Source organism: Phyllostomus hastatus, unplaced genomic scaffold (genome assembly GCF_019186645.2).
Source record: "Phyllostomus hastatus isolate PE091 unplaced genomic scaffold, TTU_PhHast_1.1 phas_scaffold_46, whole genome shotgun sequence".
NCBI lineage: Eukaryota > Metazoa > Chordata > Mammalia > Chiroptera > Phyllostomidae > Phyllostomus > Phyllostomus hastatus.
In genome coordinates this window covers 6,140,565-6,163,718 of record NW_025334032.1, presented here as the reverse complement: position 1 = coordinate 6,163,718, position 23,154 = coordinate 6,140,565, and the positions used below count along the sequence as shown (strand labels likewise).

Genomic DNA, 23,154 nt, shown 5'->3' with positions numbered 1-23,154 from the left:
TTCTTCTAAGACATGTGGATGTGAAAGGGAAGAGAGAAGTTAGATGACAGTTGAAGAATGACAAGGACTTGCTGTGATCTATGAAGAGAAGGAGCACATATTTCTTTCCACTAAACTGGAAATATCATCATATGAGGGGGTCATGGGTATCTTGTTTATCACCATATCCCTTCCACTTAGCACAGGTATCAATACACTTGTTGAGTGACTGAGTATTTTTTATAGCAATGGTAAAGGAAAGGGGCTACAAGGCAAAGGGAGTTTTAAGATATAGAACAGAGAAAAGATAATCAGTGAAGACGGTAGCCCCTAAAGGCTACAAAGGGCACAACTGGAGCATAAGAGGAAGAACTGGCTTTACAAAGACTGGGAACACCTCTTCCTGATACAAAAGAAAAGGGAAAAAATGGATGAATACAGACTGAGGTAAATATAGGTAAATACAAGCAAGAAGCTGAAAATTTTTTCTTTTTTTTACATTTTGTTCACTTACAGTTTACATTCAATATTATTATATATTAGTTTCAATATATGGCATAGTAATTAGGAAAAAAAGCTGCAAAATTTTACTAACCTGGGGCCCAGCTTACTAACTATCCTGTAATGCATGAAATGATCCTGCACAAAGAACTTCCTAGCCCCAAAAGTAAAAATGATAAACACTGAGCTGGAGAGTTCTTGCAGGCTAACTCCATCACAAGGTTAAAGTCAACATAGGGACTCTCTTATAACAAGAAAAAAAAATTGGGGTGGGGGGTGAGGGTGTAGAGATGAGGACAGAAAGACACACATACAGTCCAATTTCTGCATTCTGTTTTAGAAGCCTTCAGCTGCAGAAGCTGCTTGTTGGTTAAAGAGTTATGTTTGGGATCTATAGTCATTCATAGCTATACCACTTGCCACTAGAAACATGTTTATATTTTATGCATATGGATGGAAGCTCAATACAAAGATATACAGAAAATCATAAGGTTTAAAACATTAAATCCATGCTGCTATTAAATAAAATCCATAGACCTAACAGCACATTTTTAAATCACCAAGTTTTTTCCTGTGAAAGTATGAGCCAATATTGATCATTAAATACAATTCTTAGGGTGGGCAGAGGGAGTAAGTAGGCAAAGGTGGGGGGAATGGGCACATCTATAATAGTGTAAACAATAAAATAAAGAAAAAATACAATGCTTATGTGGCATCTTGCTCTTTTTAACTCATGGCATTTCAAATAATCCAAGTGTAAACAACATGGATTATTTTTAACCTGTACATGTATATTTTAAAAAGCAATAATTGCATTTTATCTTACACTTTTGACAAAATGTTTGACCTGAGGACATGTGCTATAAAGAGTAGAGTAAAATGTTTTCTTACCTTGACAACTCCATCAAAGCCAGGAATTGTGTTAACTTTTGCTTTCTTAGCTAATAATTTGCTTTCAATCTTGTCACCCATGGCTTGAATAGCACATGTGTCAGGTCCAATGAAAATGATGTCTTCTGCTGCCTGTGGAGAAATAAAAATAGATATTTATAACAAAAACATTATGGTACTTGACATGGAGTCACAATTTTATAAAAAGAAAAACCCATAAATAACCTCACTAATTATTTACATACCAAAAACAACTCAAGAGTAAGCATTTGAGTCAACACATTAAAATATATAACACTGTTTTGCATATAGTAAATATGCACAGAGATATATGAAACAAAGTTTGGGTCAAAGAAAAATAAAAGTAGCCCTGACTGGTGTAGTTCAATGGGTCGGGCATCATCCTACACACCACAAGATTCCCAATCAGGTCCCTAGTTGGAGGCATGTGAGAGGCAATCAATAAATGTTTCACACATCAATATTTTTTCCCTCTTTCTCCCTTTCTTCCCCTCCCTCTAAAAATAAATAACTAAAATCTTTTTTAAAAGAAAAAGAAAAGTATAAGCAATACTTTTTATAGTATTAACTATAGTATAGTTAATATTGCTTAATATTAACAGATTTCTTTGGAAAAGCAAATTCTATGGTGTTATATTTGTATACAGTATCTTGGCACCCAATCTAAACAGTAAGTTTACCTTTCAAAGTGCCTTATAAATCTGTTTCTCAATATTCTGCAGCATAGTACCTAGTTCAACACATATATCCATTTTTTATTGAATAAACTCTGTGCGAGGCTCTGAGCTAAATGCAGGGGATAACACAGATGAATACCACAGGATATCATCTGATTCAAGGGATTATGAATAGATCACCAATATCTCAGAGAAATACACAAATGAAGTATAAAATGTCTATATCCTTGTGGCTACAAGATAAAAGTCAGTACAGTGGGAATTTACCAGGTGAAGTTGTGGTTTCAATACAAACTGCTCTGTACAAATTACACTTAGTCCCCAGTAACAGATCCATCTCTCTGGGTTTAACTTATAATAAAATGCTAATAAGGAAAACACCAATTTGGGATGAAAAAAACACAATATAGGTTTAGAGAAGTAAAGGAGGGGTTTGCTAAAGTAAAAGATGAGGTCATTTGGGTAAAGAACTGAGGTTATATAAGAAGAAGGAAGACCAGACTGTATGCTGGGCATCAGCAGAGTAAGGTGGCTAACTGTGGATTCTCCCAAGACCTTCAGTCAATATAAAGAACAACTAGTGTATTTTACGTGTCATATTGCATCTATTGGCATTGCTGCTTGAAGGATTCTTGGCTTGGAAAAGGAGCTTAATTCTCCTGATGAGGTATTATCCAGAGAAGCTACTGCAATGTGTTGCTCAGATTGTTCTCTCAGCCATAATGAATCAAGAGAATTAAATCCACCCTTAGAAGGAGGTGGAAGTACAACAGGGAATCAACAAAAAAAATATATGAGGAGATAAATGTTTGGGAAATGAGATGACCACTTCAACTTTACACATGCTGAGTTGAGATGTTTGTAAGATAGTCCAGTACCTATCAGGAGGCAGATAGAGAGTCTAAACGTTATAATTCTAGTCTGGCAAATACATTTTTAAAGGCATCAAATATAGGAGGCAATTAAAAGTTGCAGATGAAATCTTCAGATAAAATGTATACAAAGCCAATGCCTTTAAACTCAGGATGTATTCTTTTTCTCCTGTCCAAAAGCAAGAAAAAACAAAGAGGCATTTTTAGGTTCTGAGATTAAAACATCCTTTTTCCTTTGTGTTACAATAGGGATAATAACCACCTTGCAAGTTTGATTGAAGGACTGAATAAAATAATAATGTAAAACACCAAGCTGAGTGCAAGCAATTGTTAGTTCTTGTCCTCTGTCCTGAAGTCCTGATAAAAAGAGAACACTAGAATAATAAGACAATGAGGTCCACAAGACTCCAAAATACATTATAGAAATCTAAATACCTACAAACACCAGTGTCACAAATGGCAGAATGCTAAATAAGAAACATTTTTTAAAAGGTTTTATATATTTATTTTTAGAGAGAGGGGAAGGGAGGGAAAAAGAGAGGGAGAGAAACATTGATGTGTGAGAGAGACATCAATCAGTTGCCTCTTGAACACATCCCCAGGTGGGAACTTGGCCTGTAACCCAGGCATATGTTCTTACTGGGAATCAATCTGATGAGCTTTTGGTTTGTGGGATGACGCCTAACCCACTAAGCCACACCAGTAAGGCAAGAAACCTTTTCAGCCATAACAAATGCCTCATCAAATGTTTCTGTAATTTTAATAGTAGAACCTTTTCTTTTAAAAAAAATCTTATGAAAAACCCCCCAAATGTAGAACATATGAAAAGTGGAGCTGCTCTGTAAGTGGGAAAGTGGTGGTAGGCCTACATCTCCATATACTCTATGTCTTCATCTAAACAAGCTAGTCATTTTAGACCAAAGCAATAATCATATTCATTTCTTTTTATCCCAAATCTACAACCCACTAAACACTAAGTCAAAAGAAAATAATCATGTTTAACTACTAACTGTCTTTGTATATTCTCATTTTACCTTCTAAAATGGAGGTATTTTTATTATAAATGTTATTTTAAATACCACTATGTCAGGCAGATGTAATCAAGTAATCAGAATACCTACATTGTCAATAAGTTGAAGAAATAACATAAATGAGAACACCCAAAATACAGTATGATTATACAGTAAAAATTCTGATCAACAAGAACCCAATGACCAGGAATTACTGATTTACAAGATTTTCCTCATGCATTCCGGAAAGAAAAAATTACCTCCCAATGAAAAATTACCAGGAAATTAGCTCACACAAAGAATTTAGTGATTCTTTTTTGTCCGTTCAACACAATAGAAAAATAACCAGTAGTAAGCCAAGTAACTACTTGAATTGATGTTTCAACAAACTAACTTCCTATATATCTATGTTTTAGTAGTATTCCCTGGGTTAGCCTTTAGATGTAATTAAAGCAAAATTAGAAAGCAGTATCCTAGCTCCTGATTCCCATAATTCCTTGATCAAACAAGCAAGAATGAAGTCAGAGTAAGACAGTATGGTAATTGCAAAGTGAGAGAGCATGTTTCAAAAGTCCCGAGTTCTTGACAAAATTTATTTGTGTGGTTTAGAACTTAAGGACAGGATTTATCCACCCATAACTTTTTGATACTCTTCTGTTAATTCTGTATCTTCTGTCATCCATCTAATTATTCATTTCCCTTAGGTAGTAATGAGTCTTTTAGGCATAACAATAAAATTTACTTTTAAAAATATGCTTTATAGCCCTGGATGGTGCAGCTCAGTGATTGAGCCTGGGCCTGCAAACTAAAGGGTCACCAGTTTAATTTCCAGCCAGGGCACATGCCTGGGATGGGGGCTGGGTACCCAGTAACAGGCATCTAGGAGGCAACCACACACTGATGTTTCTCTCCCTCTCTTCCCCTCTCTATAAAATAAATGAATAAAATCTTTAAAAAATAAAAAATATATGCTTTTCAGAAGTCGTAACTTTACCATGAATGATAAATACCTGAATGTAGATAATTATCTTACAGTCATGAAAAAAGTGAATATTTTTTCATCATCTATGGAAAACAATTTAATAGTGGTGCATACAGAAAAGAAATTACAAAAAGTTGAAATCGTTGCTGTAAGATTTCTTTCATTTTCTAAATTCTGTGATTTTATGATTTTGGTCTAATTTTGATAGAAAAATGGGGAAAAGGGTTGGCTTTGAGCAGTATGTTAGGGAAATAATGAGATTTAACTTACCATAGTGTTTATGTTACAAATGAAAGACAGAAATAATCTTTATGTATAAAAATGAAATGTATAATACATATTCTTAGACATACTGAAACAGTTAGTAAATTGCTATTATGAATTTATGATTTTTTTAAGTATACACTTTTGGCTTACCAAGAATTAATACTCAGAAAACCATGAAATCGGGGTCAAAGAGGGGAGACATAGCCTTGGAAAACCTGCTGAACTGTCCAAAGGACCCAGATTCTGAACTTTAATATATTCCATGCTAAAAGAAAAAAGGGCATCTGGTAGAAAAGGTCAGTTCAAGAACTGGTGCAGCATGTGACATAAAAAACCTGAACCCTAGAGGAAGCTTTCAAAATAGTTATTTCAAAAGCACATAGTTGCAGATAGAAAGGGCTACATACTGAATATGGTGATAATAATATGAACATCAAAAAAGAACAATAGAGGGATCACAAGATTAATTCATCTTTTCAAGGCCTCAGAATACATCTTTTCCTGCTATTTCTATCTCTACTGAACTTCTTGGACATGTAAGACTGATGTTAAAACACATATACCTCTTTTAGGAGTTCTGACCATGATGGAGGTATAGGTAGAAACCCTTCGCTTCCTTGCACAACCAAAAGGAAAATAACAACCAATCTAAATCAATAAACAACCAGAAGTGCCAGAAAAGCAAACTGCATGGATCTCCAACAACCAAGGAACTAAAGAAAAAAATCAACCACAACAACCAGACCTACCAGTAAGGAGGCGGACCACACTGGCCAAGCCAGCTCAGAAAAACCTCGGCAAGGAGGTGGACAGGGCAGGTGGGGCTCACTTTAGGAGAAACTGAGACTCAGAGTTCACAGCGGACTATGGCAGTTGCCACGGTGGGAGAAACTCCCAGTCTCACAGAAGAGTCTGTTGGAAAGTGAGCTAGAGAGAGCAGGCGAATAGCACAGTTCCCTCTCTGGGCCTTCCCCCACAGGCAGCGCCACAGAGTGCAGCAACAAGGGCTGCCCCGCCCAGGTGAATACCTAAAACCCCACCCCCTTACAACTCCTCAGGTGCGGCGAGAAGTATGAAATATGACCCAAATGAAAGAACAGAGCAAAACCTCAGAAAGAGAACTAAGCAATGAGAAGATAGCCAACCTATCTGATGGAGAATTTAAAGTCCTGGTAATCAAAATGCTCACAGATCTCATTGAACTTGGTTGAAAAATGAAAAAACAAATGAAAGATACCCAAAATGAAATAAAGCAAAATATTCAGGGAACCAAAAGTGACAGGAAGGAAACCAGATCTCAAAGTAGCAATTTGGAACAAAAGGAAAAAAATAAACATCCAACCAGAACAGAACAAAGAAACAAGAATTTTAAAAAGTGAAGAGAGTCTTACAAACCTCTCAGACAACCTGAAATGTTCCAATATCCAAATTATAGGGGTGCCAGAAGGAAAAGAATAAAAGCCAGAAATTAAAAACTTATTTGAAAAAATAATGAAGGAAAACTTCCCCAATCTAGCAAAGGAAATAGACTTCCAAAAAGTCCAGGAAGCACAGAGAATCCCAAAGAAGTTGGGCCCAAAGAGGAACACACCAAGGTACATCATCACTAAGTTACCCAAGATTAAAGGTAAAAAGAAAATCCTAAAAGAAGCAAGAGCAAAAGAGAGAGTTACCTACAAAGGAGTGCCTATAAGAGTGTCAGCTGATTTCTCAAAAGAAACCTTGAAGACAAGAAGGGGCTGGAAAGAAATATTCAAAGTCCTGAAAGGCAAGGACCTACATCCAAGATGACTCTATCCAGCAAAGCTATCATTTGGAATGGAAGGGCAGATAAAGTGCTTCTCACATAAGGTCAAGTTAAAGGAGTTCCTCATCCTCGATCCATTGTTATATGAAATATTAAAGGAACTTATCTAAGAAAAAAAGATGATGAAAAATATGAACAGTAAAATGACAACAAACTCACAACTATCAACAAATGAATTTCAAAGAAAAGAAAAACAACAAAAACAAAAACTAAGCAGACAAATAGAACAGGAACAGAATCAGAGAAATGGACACCCCATGGAGGGATTTCAGTGGGGTGTGGGGAGGGAAGAATGGGGGGAGAAGGTACAGGGAAGAAGAAGCATAATTAGTAGGCATAAAATAGATGGCAAGAGATAAAAAATGGTATAGGAAGTAAAGGACTCAAAGAATTTATATGTACAACCCATGGACATGTCTAAGGTGGGGGAAACGCTGAAGGGTTGCAGGGGCAGGTGGAAGGGGGATAAAAGGGGAAAAACGTGGGAAAATTGTAATAGCATAATCAATAAAAATACTTTAAAAAACATATATACTTCTCTTTTTGTTTTTTATTATATTTTATTGATTATGCTATTACAGTTGTCCCATTTCCCCCCTTCACTTCCCTCCACCCTATACACCCTCTCCCACCCACATTCCTCCCCTTTAGTTCATATCCATGTGTCATACTTATAAGTTCTTTAGCTTCTACATTTCTCATATTATTCTTACTGTCCCCCTATCTATTTTCAACCTACAATCTATGCTACTTATTCTCTGTACCCTGTCCCCCTCTCTCCTTCTCCCACTCCCCTGTTGCTAACCTTCCATGTGATCTCCATTTCTGCAGTTCTGTTCCTGTTCTAGTTGTTTGCTTAGTCTCTTTTGGTTTTGCTTTAGGTGTGGTTGTTAATAATTGTGAGTTTGCTGTCCTTTTACTACACATGTTTTTTTTTAATCTTCTTTTCTTAGATAAGTCCCTTTAACATTTCATAAAATAAGGGCTTGGTGATGGTGAACTCCTTTAACTTGACCTCATCTGAGAAGTGCTTTGTCTGCCCTTCCATGCTAAATGAAAGCTTTGCTGGACAGAGGAATCTGGGATGTAGGTTCTTGCCTCTTATGACTTGGAATACTTGTTTCCATCCCCTTCTTGCCTGTAAGGTCTCTTTTGAGAAATCAGCTGACAGTCTGATGGGAACTCCTTTGTAGGTTACTGTCCCCTTATCTCTTGCTGCTTCTAGGATTCTCTCCTTCATTTTTACCTTGGCTAATGTAATTATGATGTGCCTTGGTGTGTTTCTTCTTGGGTCCAACTTCTTTGGGACTGTCTGAGCTTCCTGGACTTCCTGGGAGTCTATTTCCTTTGCCAGAATGGGGAAGTTCTCCTTTATTATTTGTTCAAATATGTTTTCAATCTGTTGCGCTTCCTCTTCCCTTTCTGGTACCCTTATAATTCAGATGTTGGAACATTTAAAGATCTCCTGGAGGGTCCTAAGCTTCTCCTTATTTTTTTGAATTCTTATTTCTCCATTCTTTCCTGTTTGGTTGTTTCTTCCTTCTGGTCCACTCTATTGTTTTGAGTCCCAGTTTCCTTCCCATCACTATTGGTTCCCTGTGCATTTTCCTTCATTTCTTTTATGGTAACCTGTATTTGTTCATCTAATTTGTGACCAAAATCAACCAATTCTGTGAGCTTCCTGATCACCAGTGTTTTGAACTGTGCATCTAATAGATTGACTATCTCTCAGTTGCTTAAAAGGATGAGTCCTGGGGCATTGTTTGTTCTTCTGTTTGAGCCATCTGTCTTTCTTTTTGGTCTGTTCACTCCTGTTAAGGTGAGGGGCAGAGCCTTAGGTGTTCACCAGGGCTGGGCACCCCAGTCACTAGATTGTGACATTGTATGTGAGGGTGGGGGCGGGAGGGAACAATGGCAGTAGCTCCAATCTCCGTGGGACCTCAGTCCCTTCTCTGGGATCCTGAGTTGTGCGCTCTGCCCTCTCCACAATCGCTGCCTCACTGGGTCTGTCAGCTGCCACTTGCGTACTCAGGGTCCACCCACTGAGATCCTGGGTGCCCCAGATGCCTTACATGCCCCCCGTTGCCTTATGGGCCCAACTCTCTCTACTCTCCACACCACGACCCACGCCTGGCTGCTCATCTCCACCCCTCCTACCGTTCTGGATGAACAGGTCTACTTGAACTTCTTGGCTGTCCGACTTCCATTCAGATAAATTCTGTTAGTTCTAGGTGTTATTCTGCCTCTAAATTGTTGTTGTTACAATCTTGGTTGTGCATGGAGGTAGGGTGCGTCCACCTATGCCTCCATCTTGGCTGGAAGTCCATATATACTTCTTTTAAAAGCAACATAGAGGAAAACTAATTTCACACATAAAACTAAGCAAAACAAAAGTATCAGGATAAAATGCCACACGATGTTTTTATAAGAAAAGAATAAGGAGTAAAATAACACCTATGGAGAAAAAAAAAGCACAAGAAAGACATGCCAACAAAACAGATCAAGACTTCTACCTATTTCAAAACAAGCTAAAAATATATAAAACATAAAATAACATAAATCAGAATTAGAAATCTTTAGAAGTGAAGTGATAGACTTTAGGATAGAATCAGAAACAAAAAAGAAAATCATTTCAGAAATGAAGGCTAAACTAGAGGAATATAAGGGTCAATAAAGAAAACAAATAATGCCTTAACAAGAAATAGAAAGTGATAGGGGAAAACTTTTTTAAAATTTCGATATAAAAAAATGAAGAGATTTTTAATATGTGCTAGAGAAAATGAAAAATACTAAAGATAAAGGAAAAGGCTATCCTTCATATGGATGAGTCTGAAAAAAACAAAAGCAAAAAAAATACTAAAAATAACTCAAGAATGCTTTCTTAAAATTGAAAATACATATCTAATAAGTATACTATAGTATACCTATGAAATTCAAACCAGAATGACCAACACCATAATACATTCTAGCAATATTATTTAAGAAAAAGGGAGGAGCAAGAATATGTGACTTACACAAAAGAGAAGTTTAAATTATCACCAGACTTTGACAGCAATAATTCATGCCCAAAGAAAATTGAATAATGTACTCCATTGACTAAGACATTTAAGAAAAGAAAATATGAACCAAAGATTTCAAGTCCAATAAAACTGACTTCCAAGCCAGAGAAAGACAGAGAAAACATAAGCAAACTTGTGACTTCTTATTGAGGAATCTATTGAACAAGTTTGCAAACTACATTCTTCAGGACAAATCTACCTGCTACCTGTTTCTGTATAGTCTACAATCTAAGAATGATTTTTACATTTTTAAGTGTTGGGAAAAAATCTTTTAAGAATACTATATCATGATATGTAAAAATTATATAAAACTGAAAAACAGTTTTATTAAGTGACAGTCATGCTCATTAGTTTACATGTTTTTTGACTGTTTTCTTACTACCAGGCTATGACTGAGTACTTAACAAGAGATCATATGGCCTACAAAGCCCAAAATATTTGCTATATGGACTTTTAAAGAAAAAGTTTGTCCTCTCCTATACTACAAAATGAGCTTTAGGAAACCAAAATGACTAAAGAGATCAACAGAAAGGGTCTATAGTTTCTTGTAGAACTAAAAATAAATGAAGGTTAAGGGGAAAATACCATAAATAACAGCTATATTTTCTGACAATGTAGATATAGTACAACTATTTCTAAAGTGAAGAAAAGAAATGATGTGTAAAACTTTAATATTTTCAGTAATCATATTGGTATTTATATTGTTATTATGAGACTGCTGTGTGTGTAGGATGGACTAGGCATCACATACTAAGTAGTGACGAATCAGTATTCTAAATATGGAACAATGAAGATACAGAGATAACAAAAAGAAGTTAAGTAAAAACAAGAAGTTAAGTAAAAGCTCTGCCATCTTACATTTTTATTTAAAGTATCACTATGAACACAGAAGTTGTGTTTATCTGACATAAAATGTAGACTATAATTATGTTTTAGATCAAATTATATACTACATATTAGAAAAATATAATTTATTAATATAGCATGTGTATTATATATTAAATTTGTATTATATATTTTATTTGGGGTTGAGATTAGCATTACATCAAATATACACATTTTTAATATATTGACATTACATATTATTAATATAACATAGCTAATACAACAAATATTATAAGTAATAAACATATATAACATAAACCATTTTTAAAAACCTGTTAATCCACATATTTTATTTCCTAACCCCACAAACTAAGAAGACCTAGAAACAATAACCACCAGTAGCAATGACCATGCCTGGTACCCTGACTGTGGTCTCTAAGTACCATTAAAACAAATTACTATATCTTGAAAAGACAGCTGATTAAAGGCCTGAAGCAGGAAATGTAAAACTGAGTCTAGAACAACTTGTCAGACCAGGAAGCAAGGAAACTATAAAAGATTATAAAGGTCAGGTCAAAAAGACTATGAGCCAATATAGGTCCCAGTGGCCAAAGAGGGACAATTTGAGCTTCATTAATAATTGTAACAGATGTAAGCCTACAAAATAGATTTAAATCTATGTCTTCATAATGATATATTTTTTAAAAAAATAGTTAATTCAAAAACTGGTAAATAAAGGTAAAGGAGTATGTGTTTATCTTGCCCTTTCTAAATGAATTGTACCACAAAGAAACCAAACAAATATATTCCAATTAATGAAAAAGATTTCAGGATTAAAATATCATCATTTTGAAATCCAATGAAGTTCTAAATATAGGCAGTAAGGATCAAAAGCTGCTTAGATCTTACCAAGCTCTAACAAGATATTACATGCCTCCTACATACGGTGTAGGCCAAAGGGATCAGAAACTGACTGAGTCTGATTCCATCTCTGAATCCAGGTACAACTTTGTAGGAAATGCCAAGAATGAAGGAAAACACTGAGTTGCATCATGATTACAAAATAAGCTAAATCAAGATTGAAGAAAACTATAGGTCAAATGGCCCAAGGTTCTTCAACAGATAAACTGTAAGAAAAGGAAGGTATGTGAGAACATATGGATTAAGAGAAATTTAGAAGACATATCAAAATTGAAAATAAAACAAATGAACAAGATAAATCATAATGTCCAGGGATACACATTTGGACAATAAAATTTTCAAATTGAAGAAAATAATTACTATAAATGTCAAAATTGTGGATACCTGTAGAGATCAAATGTTAGGATTGAGGTGGATCACATAGAAGGCCATCTAGGATTCAGGGCAAATGTCTAATATCTGCATGTATGTAATGATTACAAGATCATTTGTGTTAAGCAAGCCACACATTCATTTGGTGTCATTTTCCTGTAGCTGTCTTTTATCTTACAATAAAAAAAATTTTAAACAATTTCAGATAGCCAGCAACTTTTGGAATGAAGCCAACACCTGAACCAGTAGCAGCTAGACAGCACCCACAGTCAGTGCAGTGTTTCTCAGACTAGTTTGCCTTTTTGGCTTTTTAAAAATAAAATTGAAATGAAATGGAATGAAATGAAATGAAATGAAATAGTGCATTCTCATGTTTGTGATGCTTCAGTAGACCATTGTTTTGTACAAAGGGCAGCGTGGTGAAATGGTAACAATTACTACCACTATAGGATGAGGTAGAAACTGTAAAGAGCAAAAATATCAGCTTCACTGGGTTGGACATGGATCTGGACAGGATCTGGACTCTATAGTATCACTACTTCCAAAATACTAAAATTTTGCTCTTTGCATGAGGTGAAGAAGAGTTCATGAGGATAGTGGCAGAAGGATTGATCAGGGAGTCTCACCTGACTAACGTTTGCAAAGAAAAAGGATCTTCCTGATACCAGGAGCACTGCTGAAATCACAGAAGAACTGGGACTGCATTCTCTGAGCAACAGAAACCAGGCAATGAAGTCACCTATACCAGCAGTGAAGGATGTCTGTGTAAAGGACGAGCTTGCTGTCCAATCCACAATGAAACCAAAAGCCAACAAAGAGAACTCATCCTCCACCTACTTCTTCCTCTCCTTCTCACTACTTCCATTTATTTCACCAGTGGCAAATTGTGTTCATTACATTTCTGGTCACAGTGTATTATACTATGTTGTAAATGTGGCAGACCCAACCTGCAAACAGATTTCCTATTCAATGTAAATAATTTAGTTTTCAAGGATGCCATTTCTAATACTTCTATGCAACAGCACTCAGGCTCTTTTTTTTTAAGTTAAAAACAAAGAAACCACTCAGTTTTGTATGAGGAAGAAATTTTAGGCAAGTTGGTACTTATACTCCAAAGATTTACTGTGCAAGAAGGTAAGGTTCCTCCTGCCAGCTTCTGAAATACTTTTTGAAACCTATTTTGGTAGTTAGTTTTAATCAGCATTCAGTGTATTTCTCACAATAATCACTAAAAATAAAGGATGAAAAATATCTGGTCTTCCGAGCAAGATGGTGGCATTGGTAAACACCACATCCTCCCACAACCACATCAAAATTATAACCAAACTACTTAACAACCATCATACAGAACCCTTGAAATATGACTGAGTAGAAGTCCTACGACTAAGGTATTAAAGAAGAAGTCACATTGAAACTGGTAGGAGGGGCAGAAAGGGGGTTGGTCCCACACCTACATGTGGCAGATAAAAAGTGAGAGGGATGCCAAAACATGCAGAGGACTCCTCTGAGGAGGGATTCCAGCCCCACACCAGGTCCCCCAACTAAGGGTTCCAGTGTCAAGAAAAGAAGTCCCCATTACTTCTGGCCATAAAAACCAGAGGTGATTGTAACAGCCTGAGAAGGGCTTCTGCAGTTTCAAGCAGTTCCTCTTAAAAGGGCATGCAAATAGACCCACTCTCTCTGAGCTCCAGTGCTGGGGCAGCAGCTTGAAAGGCACCAAAGACTTACAGGGAGGAACCGAATTACTTGGCATTAGGGCAAGAGCTTGAGGGTGGGGTCAGCTTTCTCCCAGAGAGAACTGCTGGCAGAGGCCATAATTTTGTTGATGAGACCTCCCCACACAAAGCAGGCATATGGGAACCATATCTGAAACTCCATCTGCCTAGCTCACACTGTCTGCCCTGCCCTGGTGATTCCCTGAAGCCCTACTACACCCAATTTTCAGTCCCACCCAAGCTATTTCTAGTGGCTTTTCCATACAAATAGCCTGTCTTGGCTCATGCTTCCTATTTCCCTAAAATCTTTAGACAAGCAGCATTTAGCCTAGGCGTGACCTGGACCTCTCCCTATGTGGCTCCAGGCCTGGCACTAGCATCAACCAGCCTTGGTTCACAGCTTGGTCTCACCTGGGCATATCCAAGCCCAGTATAAGTAGCAGCCAGCTACAGAACACTTTGTAGATCCTACCAGGTGGCCCCAGGGAGAACACAGGCAGTAGCTGAGTTTGGTCTGCACATCACTGGAGGTCCAAGAGCCAGCACACCCAGTAGACATCTTCAGACCATATCAAAGCATGACAACCCAACCACCTCCACAAGTGACACACTAAAGGGGAGGACTCAGTGGGCACTAGATCCCCAATGAAGTACTGTATGTTGCCTTGTATAATGCTCACTTTTTTGCCCAAATTTTTGAAGGAAAAATAAGGGTATGCATTATACATTAGTACCTGAAATACCTTATATCTGTTCTTGTGTTTTGTAATTACATGTTACATAAAATTTCTTGTACCATAATATGTTCAAAAATAAATGCTAAAATTCCTTTATAATGTAAAACACAAGTATCTAAATATAAATGAATAAAAAATTGAATTAAAAATTAAAACAAAAGATTTTTTTTCCTGAAAGTTTGGGCCAAAAACATGGATTCACATATAAATAGCAAAGTAAAGTAAGTCCTGCTCTATGGTGTGGGCTCTGCTGATTCTTCATGGTGATCAGAGGTCAACAGTCAGTGGTCAAACCCAATCCTTGTAGCTGATAGGCCTGGGGGTAAATCCCTCCCATTGACATGCCAACAGAAATCAAGGCTCAACTAAAATAGGACAGTGCACACAGCCAACACCAAGGGTGCACCTCAAATGCCCACCTTGGGAGATCAAGTAAGCTGTGTCATGGGACCCTACAGGACACCTATATTAGGCCACTCTGCCAAGCCCAGAAGATGTCACAGCTCTATCTAGTACATAGAAACAAACACAGAGAGTTTGTCAAAATGAAGAGACAAAGAAACATGGGCCAAATGAAAGAACAGATCAAAGCTCCAGGAAAAGAACTAAACAAAATGGAGACAAGCAATCTATTAAGTGCAGAGTTCAAAAGAGTAGTTATAAGGATGCTCAACAAACTTAGTGAACACATCAACAGCATCAAAAATGACCAGTCAGAAATGAAGGATGGCTAACTGAAATGAAGAACAGTTTACAGAGAATCAAGAGTAGAGTAGATGAAACCAATAATCAAATCAGAGATTTCGAATATAAGGAAGCAAAAAACATCCAATCAGAACAGGAAGAAAAAAAAATTTAAAAAGGAGGATAGTGTAAGGAACCTCCAGGACAACTTCATGTGTACAAACATTTGCATCATGGGGGTGCTGAAAAGAAAAGAGAAAAGGAATTTGGAAAAATAATGATAGAAAACTTCCCTAACTTGGTGGAGGAAATAGACATACAAGTCTAAGAAGCACAGAGAATCCCAAGCAAGATGAACCCAAAGAGGCCCACACCAAGACACATTTTAATTAAAATGGCAAAGGTTAAATACAAAGAGAGAATCTTAAAAGCAACAAGAAAAAATAAGTTAGTTGCCTACAAGGGAGTTCCCAAAAGACTGTCAGCTGATTTCTCAATGGAAATTTTACAGGCTAGAAGGGATTGGCGAGAAATATTCAAAGTGATGAAAAGGACCCACAACCAATATTACTCTACCCAGCAAAGCTATCATTTGGGACAGATAAAGAACTTCCCAGACAGGAAAAAAGCTAAAGGAGTTCATCATCACCAAACCAGTATTGTATGAAATGTTAAAGGGTCTTATTTAAGAAAATCAAAACTATGAACAATAAAATGACAATAAATACATATCTATCAACAATTAAATATATAAGTAAATAAACAAAGAAGCAGAATAGAAACAGAGAAACAGACTCATACATATACAGAACAATTTTGATAGTTACCAGGTGATAGGAGGGTTGGCAGGATGGATGAAAAAGGTGACAGATTAAGAAGCACAAATTGCCAAAGTAGGGAGGGTAGCATCATCCTGCACACCAAAAGACTATGGTTGGACATACCTAGATTGTGGGTTCTATATCTGGTTGGGGGTGCATGCAGGAGGCAATAAATAGATGTTTCTCACATCCATGTTTCTCTGTTTCTCTCTCTCTCTCTCACCCCCCTGCCCCACCTCTCTCCCCCTCCTCTCTTTCTCTCTCTCACAGTTCCTCTCTCTCTAAAATCAATAAATGTATCATCAAGTGAGGATTTAAAAAAAAGGACAAAGTGGTTGTTATAGAATAGTCATGGGGATGTAAAGTACAGCATAGGGAACATAGTCAATTATATTCTAATAACTATGCATGGTGTCAGATGGGTGCAAGATTTATCAGGATGATCACTTAGTAAGTTATATAATGTCTAATCAGTAGGGTGTGCACCTGAAATGAATATAATAATGTATGTCATCTGTAATTAAAAAATAAAAATAATTTGAAATGGAAAAAAAAGAATATCCATATGTTGAAATGAGAATACCTGTATGTTCAAAAGATAACATACAGATGACAGTGACATTCCTAGTGTGATCATGAGTAAATACCATTTGGTTGGATCTTTACCCCAGATTGGGTACAAGATATGGGTTAGCACATCCACCACTACTGTTTGACATGCTAGTGGAGGTCTCAAGCTGTGAAGCATGACTGTACACAATTAGAGAGGACTAAAGTACAAATCCTGATTCATTTTCCCCAAGACTGACTGTGGGGCATCAATAAAGGGAGGAGCAGAATAACTCAATAAGAGAGTACCATCAGACTCCAACCTTCTAAATTTACTTTAGAGTAATTTCTTTAAGAGCCAGTCAGCTCATTGTAAATTAAGAACCCAATTTATGGGACTCATTAGAAAAAGAGCATTAAGGAATTTGACTGTTATGGGAAATGGGTAGTGGATAGGGGACAGATTTTATTTTTAAATTATAAACTTATAAAACACGTTTTTTTCATTTGTTTGGGAAGCTAGTTGCAAGGTCAACTGAAATCTAATGACAAACTAACTTACGGTACATTCTGTATATACAGTCACTGAGTTTAACCAAAGGAATCTGTGTCTTTCTTTTTTAATATTACCAATATGTGGATTTCATTCAGTCTAATGTATACTTTGTATTAAGTGTCTATTTGGCACAATACACTCAAGTAATATTATTACTTCCAGATGATAGCCAGGTCTAATATTCAGTTAGAAAAATAAAGTAGAGGTAACTTTCCCTGTTGTAACAATTGGCAGAAGTCAGGTTTTTCTAATTGAGGAATACAGATCAATATAAAACCTTGTTTTTCATGCAGAAGGAGTGAACACTGCAGCAAGAGAATACTTTCTATATCTAATATTTGGTCACAAAATGATTTCCATTTCTATTTTTCAGCTGTTACTATGTCAGAATATGGTTAACTTCTTTCATTAAATGTTTTGGATTTCTGAGATATTTAGGGCAAAGATGTTTGGGGTACATACCAATTTAATAAATAAACATTTACATGAACAAACTATAAATGTCTGAATACCTGCAGTTTTGGGATAAGGTTTTCATGTTTATTCAAAATTCTAGTTACTATATTCTATATTAATTTTAGAAATGTTCTTTCTATTTTAGAAGGTTAAGGTTTGTTAGTGTTTGCCATTTTTCTAGTGCATATCTGATTCCTTCTTTTTATTTCCCTGTAATTAACACTAATACATATTTTCATCTCTATTTCAATTTCTGATTGATTGTAAAGAAGAAAGAGGCTGTGTGTTAAGCTTCAATATACAGATACTAAAAGCAGATGAGTTAACATAAACTTGTATGGGTTGTTAAGTGGGTTTTTGTCCCCTTTGGGAAATGTAGATGCAATAACATGTCCAGCCGAAAAATTCATTCTAGTTCCTAGTGTTTAGAATGCAAATGAAGTATCCTTTTTTTTCTGTGTCTGTAGGTGTTATTAGAGAAAACAGAAAGAAGTTTCTATGATTAGTTCCACAGATTTTCTTTATCACATAAAATCTTAGACTGGCTGCACTGGTAAGAATCAAAGAAAAGCAATATAGAAAATACTCAGAGAAAATGAATTAAATAACTTTTTTTGCAATAACACTGGGAAAATTTGAGTTAAATAAAAAGTCAGGCTTTGGGATGAATTTTAGCCTCTCTCCTCTAAAGAAATTCTAGTTTTAATAGCAGATGGTGGGGGGATAGGATTGTTTTTAATTAGTAGGTATAAAAAACATACCTTGCCAAAGTTGTGGTCCATTTTCACTATCAGTAGAAGATTTTTAAAAATACTTTAGCAAAATATTGATAATCAGTTTAATGACACTAAAATTTCTTGGGTGAAATTGTTAAACTTATCACTCAGCTACCTGGCATTTTCAAGAAGTTTATTTTTGCTTTCTATTATAACAGTAATAACACTTTAACTTAAAAAGTGGGTACAAATTTTAAAGTTTTTCTTTTAGATGTATCTTTTAAGAGAATGAGGTAAGAAACTTCAAATTTCAATTTGGTATGTATTACTAAAATTCTCCTTATATAAACTGGTCATAAGAATTGTTTAGTGACAAAGTTACAGTTTCTTTCTTTTTACTTCATATAAAACTTTTATATTCCTACAATTATGGATATTAAAAATGAGTTGTTTTCATTTCTCCCTGATTCAATTATTTTTATTATTTATGAATATAGAAATTAATTGGTACTTTTGGATTGAAAGCAAATATTTTTTCAATTCAATTTTGAAATATACCTTATAACAACTATCAACTCAGATGTACAATTTTACAGGTTAAGTTAAAAAATTTAAGATTTAATAATACTTAAATTAGAATGATGGGATATTAATGTACATATCTGGTGACTCACCTTCCTGTTCATTCCTCACTGTCTATTAATATTTACTACTAGTAATGAATGAGAATAGTAAGTTGATAAACTGGTGAGAAAGGCTAGAGATCATTTTTTAGTCCCAACATTAGATATTAAATTTAATTTTAAAACTTTTAAAATTGGTCTAGGGAATTATCTGAATTATGTATTTTTTATATTTCCTTTGAAAATATTTATAAATTTCTTTTAAAGTTTACTACAAGTAGAAGTCCTTCCAAACCCCTTGTTTAATTTACTGCTTTCTGGAACACATCAAGTTTTTGATACCACCATTGGATGGAATTGAGTCATATGATTTGAATAAAACAGGCTCTACCTCCAGTTGGGAAACTCTTTTTTGTTATCACACCCAATTGCTGTGCTCTAGTACAGCCTACATTATAAAGCTTATTTCAAATACTGAATGGAATGCTAAAAAGCAAAAGTCATGATTTTCAATTAATTGCTTTGAGCAACTGAGTAATTCCTCATACTACTCAGGACTAACTTAACCTGTCAGCCTGCTACTTTCACCCTTATTCTAGTTATTAATAGGGATGCAATGAAATGATCATGACAATAAGATGTAGTAGAATGACCTAATTTATCTCTAAGTGGGAAACATTTTTAAAGCTTGAGGGGCATTAAAAAAACAAGGAATGCAATAATACTAATAATAAAAACAACATTTACTTACTTATCACTGTTTACAAGGCATTGTATTAAGGCTTACTTTATACTATAAAATCATTTTATATATAAACATTTCAACCATCAGGTTCTAGTTTTTTACAAAGTTAGAAGGTCTTCAATTTATTCTAGAATTACATAGTAACATCTTACTTTGTATAAAATTTTAGATTAAAAGTTTTTTATATTATTTCCTCAAAAAATAGAGCTAAAAACCAGCAGAACATAAATAATCCTCTCTACTTAGCATGTCAGTAAAATTAGGATCTGAGAGATTAAATCAACCACCCACAGTCCCTAAACAGGTAGAACGATAAAAACAAGACTAAGACCTAAACCAGTGCTTTTTTCTGACTTTAATGTCTCCTCGTGCCCATTTTCACATGCTTCTGAATAGGTTCAGGTGCCCTAGTGCTCATTCAACAAGTCAAAGACCAGGTGCTGACTACTGGGAAGTGATCATATATCAAGTTTGTCTGGCACAGTCATAGGACCCACCTATTACCCCAGCACCTATCCTTTCAATTCTCAGAAGCATGCTGGTGTGGACAGATCTGGTCTCTGCACACAAAGCATTTATAATCTAGTAGAACAAATAATACATACCAAACAAGAAGAACAATATGTGGTAGAGAATGGTAAATGCATTAAAAGAGAAGAAAACTCAGGCACTTAATGTGAAGAATGGCAGAATCAAGAAAGGCTTCATAAAAAAGATCAGCAGTTGAGGGAAAGACAATTAGGATTTGGAAAAGTGGCATGGGAGAGCAAACATTTAAGTATATAAGAAAACACCTTTCTCATTGGTCTGTAAAAGGTTCTGTGCTCACCAGAGAATGATGATGAGAATACACACAACCAGCGCTCATCCAAAAGGATCTCTTTTCTACCTCCTAAGACCTACAAACAACCAGATCTCAATTGTATACTTCTTCAGTATCCTAGTAACACTTAAAGTCGTGCATTCACTCTACAAATGCCAGCCAAGTACCCCACAGTGTCAGGCACTGTCCTATGTCTAGGGATACAATGATGGGCAAGGCAAAGGTGTATCACTAAACTCCCTTAGTTGACAAACCAAACAGGAGACATGATACAACAAGCAACTGAAATCACAACACAGCACGAGTACTATGAAAGTACTGTAGGAAACTGATCATGGTAATTGGAATAAAGCATATCCAGAAACTTTGTTAGCCAGCTCAATAAAGTTTATTAGAATGGCACTTATGAATGTAAAGTGCCAATAATTCAATCATCAACTGCATAAATAATAAAAGACAAAGGGATTCTTTCCAGACAAAAATTCCTTCCTCTTTGTATCAGAGATTTTTTTCTACTGAGTTCATACTAAATACTGCTACAATTTTGACATGCTTAGGTCACCTGATATTTCTGTTTTTCTCAGAAAGTCCAACCAGGGCCTTCCTAACCTTCCAGATAAATGAGACTTCAGACTGTAATTTTCTCCCTTCATTGAAGTCGTCTTGCAACTGATGAGGGGAAAAAACTGACATTATATATAACAGATTAAGCTTCATTTTTATCAACTATCAGTAAGCATGAACATTAATCTCACTAAAATTATACTCTTAAAATGTTTTATTAGCCAGTATGACTCCCTTCAAATGTATGCTATCACCACCCTTACATAATCTTTTGAAGTTCTGAAGTTATGGCTAACATCACCTATACTCCTCTTACCTCCTATGATACTTGAATCATACAAAACAATTAGCAAGCATGGTTTATAATTATAGGCAGTAATTAGAAGCAGTAGAGTATAATGGTTAACAGCAAAGACTGTGGAATCTGCCTGAATTCTAGTTCTACCAAAAACTATCTGGTTGGCCTTGGATAAATTACTTAACCACTCTGTGAGTCAATTTCTATATGTGTGAGGATTAAATGAATTAATATGTGTAAAGCACCTAGGACAGAGGAGAGCCACAGTAAGCTTCTGCATACGTGTGACGGAATCTAGAAGTCACAGTTACACAGCTGTTGGCTGGTTAGGACTCCCCTCCCACCCTCTTGTGTGCAGCTCTTTAATGCATTACGAAAGCCTTGTTCCTGAGATGCTAATACTGCTATTAACCCCTTGGCCACGACTAAATCAGATCCTTCCTGAAGAGCTGAACAGACCTCTTCCCCATACCTTTCATCTCTTCCTCTCAACTGCTCCTTTCTCTCAGCCTAAAATCCTATTTGCTTACATACTTGCTGACATTTCCATCATAGACTAAAATGCAGGCAAGAGCCCTTCCAAAAAAGAATAAGACATTCTTCTCAAAAAAGGAAAGATGTTGAACAGACAAAAATTTTAATTGTCTACCACAGTATAGTTGGCCCTCTAAATCTGTGGTTTTATATTCAGAGATTCAACCAACCTCAGGTCAAAAATATTCAAAAACACAAAGAAAATCCTAGAAAGTTCCAAAAGCAAAACTTGAATTTGCCATGTACCAGGCACTACACTGAGTCCATGCAAGTGAAGTTATATGTAGGTATACCCTGCTGCAGTCTATATGCAAATATAGGTTGTATGCGAATACTATACTGGTTTATATAAGGGACTTGAGCATCCTCAGATTTTGGCATCTGCAAGAGGGAGTGGGTCCTGGAACCAATCCCATCAGATGTCAAGAGATAACTGTACAACTGGACAACTGCCCAGTATCCTCTGGTAACAGAAATTACAGAGTGAGCAAGCACAGATAGTGTTGGAAGTCCTGCAGAAATGAAGTTATTATGAATACCACTTTGATGAATACAGGCTCTACAGACAACAGTAAGCCACTGAAGAATTCTGAAATATCTCAGAAAAATCAGTCTGGCAACAGTATTGAGATGGATCCAAGGAAAAAAAGACTGAGAGGGAGAACAGTGGTCTGGGTGAAAAGGAGTAGGTGAGGAAGTAATATAATAGAAATGGGAATTGAGCAGAGAGAAGAGTGGTGAGAATAGCTGCAGTAATACTAATAGTAAAGCTAGCGATGCATTCAGGGAGGATGACTAAAATAAAGTGCAAGGTAGGAATATAGTAAAAGATGACAATAAGATTTGCAGACCAGAAAACTTCATTGAAACAGCATGGATGCAACTGGAAAGCATTATGCTAAGCAAAATAAGCCAAGCAGTGAAAGACAAATACCATATGATCTCACCTTTAACAGGAACCTGATCAATAAAACAAAGAAACAAGCAAAATATAACCAAAAACACTGAAATAGAGAACAAGCTGACAGTGTTCAGAGGGGAGAGGGAAGGGAATTTCGGGGGAATTTCAGGGGAAAATGGGAAGGGTTTACAGGAACAAGCATAAAGGACACATGGACAAAAACTAGGGGGGCTGAAAATGGAGGGAGG

The 23,154-nt window shown here is 35.9% G+C and overlaps 1 protein-coding gene across 3 annotated transcripts in view; it reads right to left on the bottom strand.

Annotated features, from left to right (window-relative positions):
* PCCA (propionyl-CoA carboxylase subunit alpha) overlaps window positions 1–23,154 on the bottom strand; it is a 458,728-nt gene that overhangs the window by 328,482 nt on the left and 107,092 nt on the right. For all 3 annotated transcript variants that reach the window (XM_045821758.1, XM_045821760.1, XM_045821759.1), the window contains exon 7: window positions 1,372–1,503. In XM_045821758.1, coding sequence (XP_045677714.1) covers window positions 1,372–1,503 — 132 coding nt within the window. The remainder of the gene's footprint in view (window positions 1–1,371; window positions 1,504–23,154) is intronic.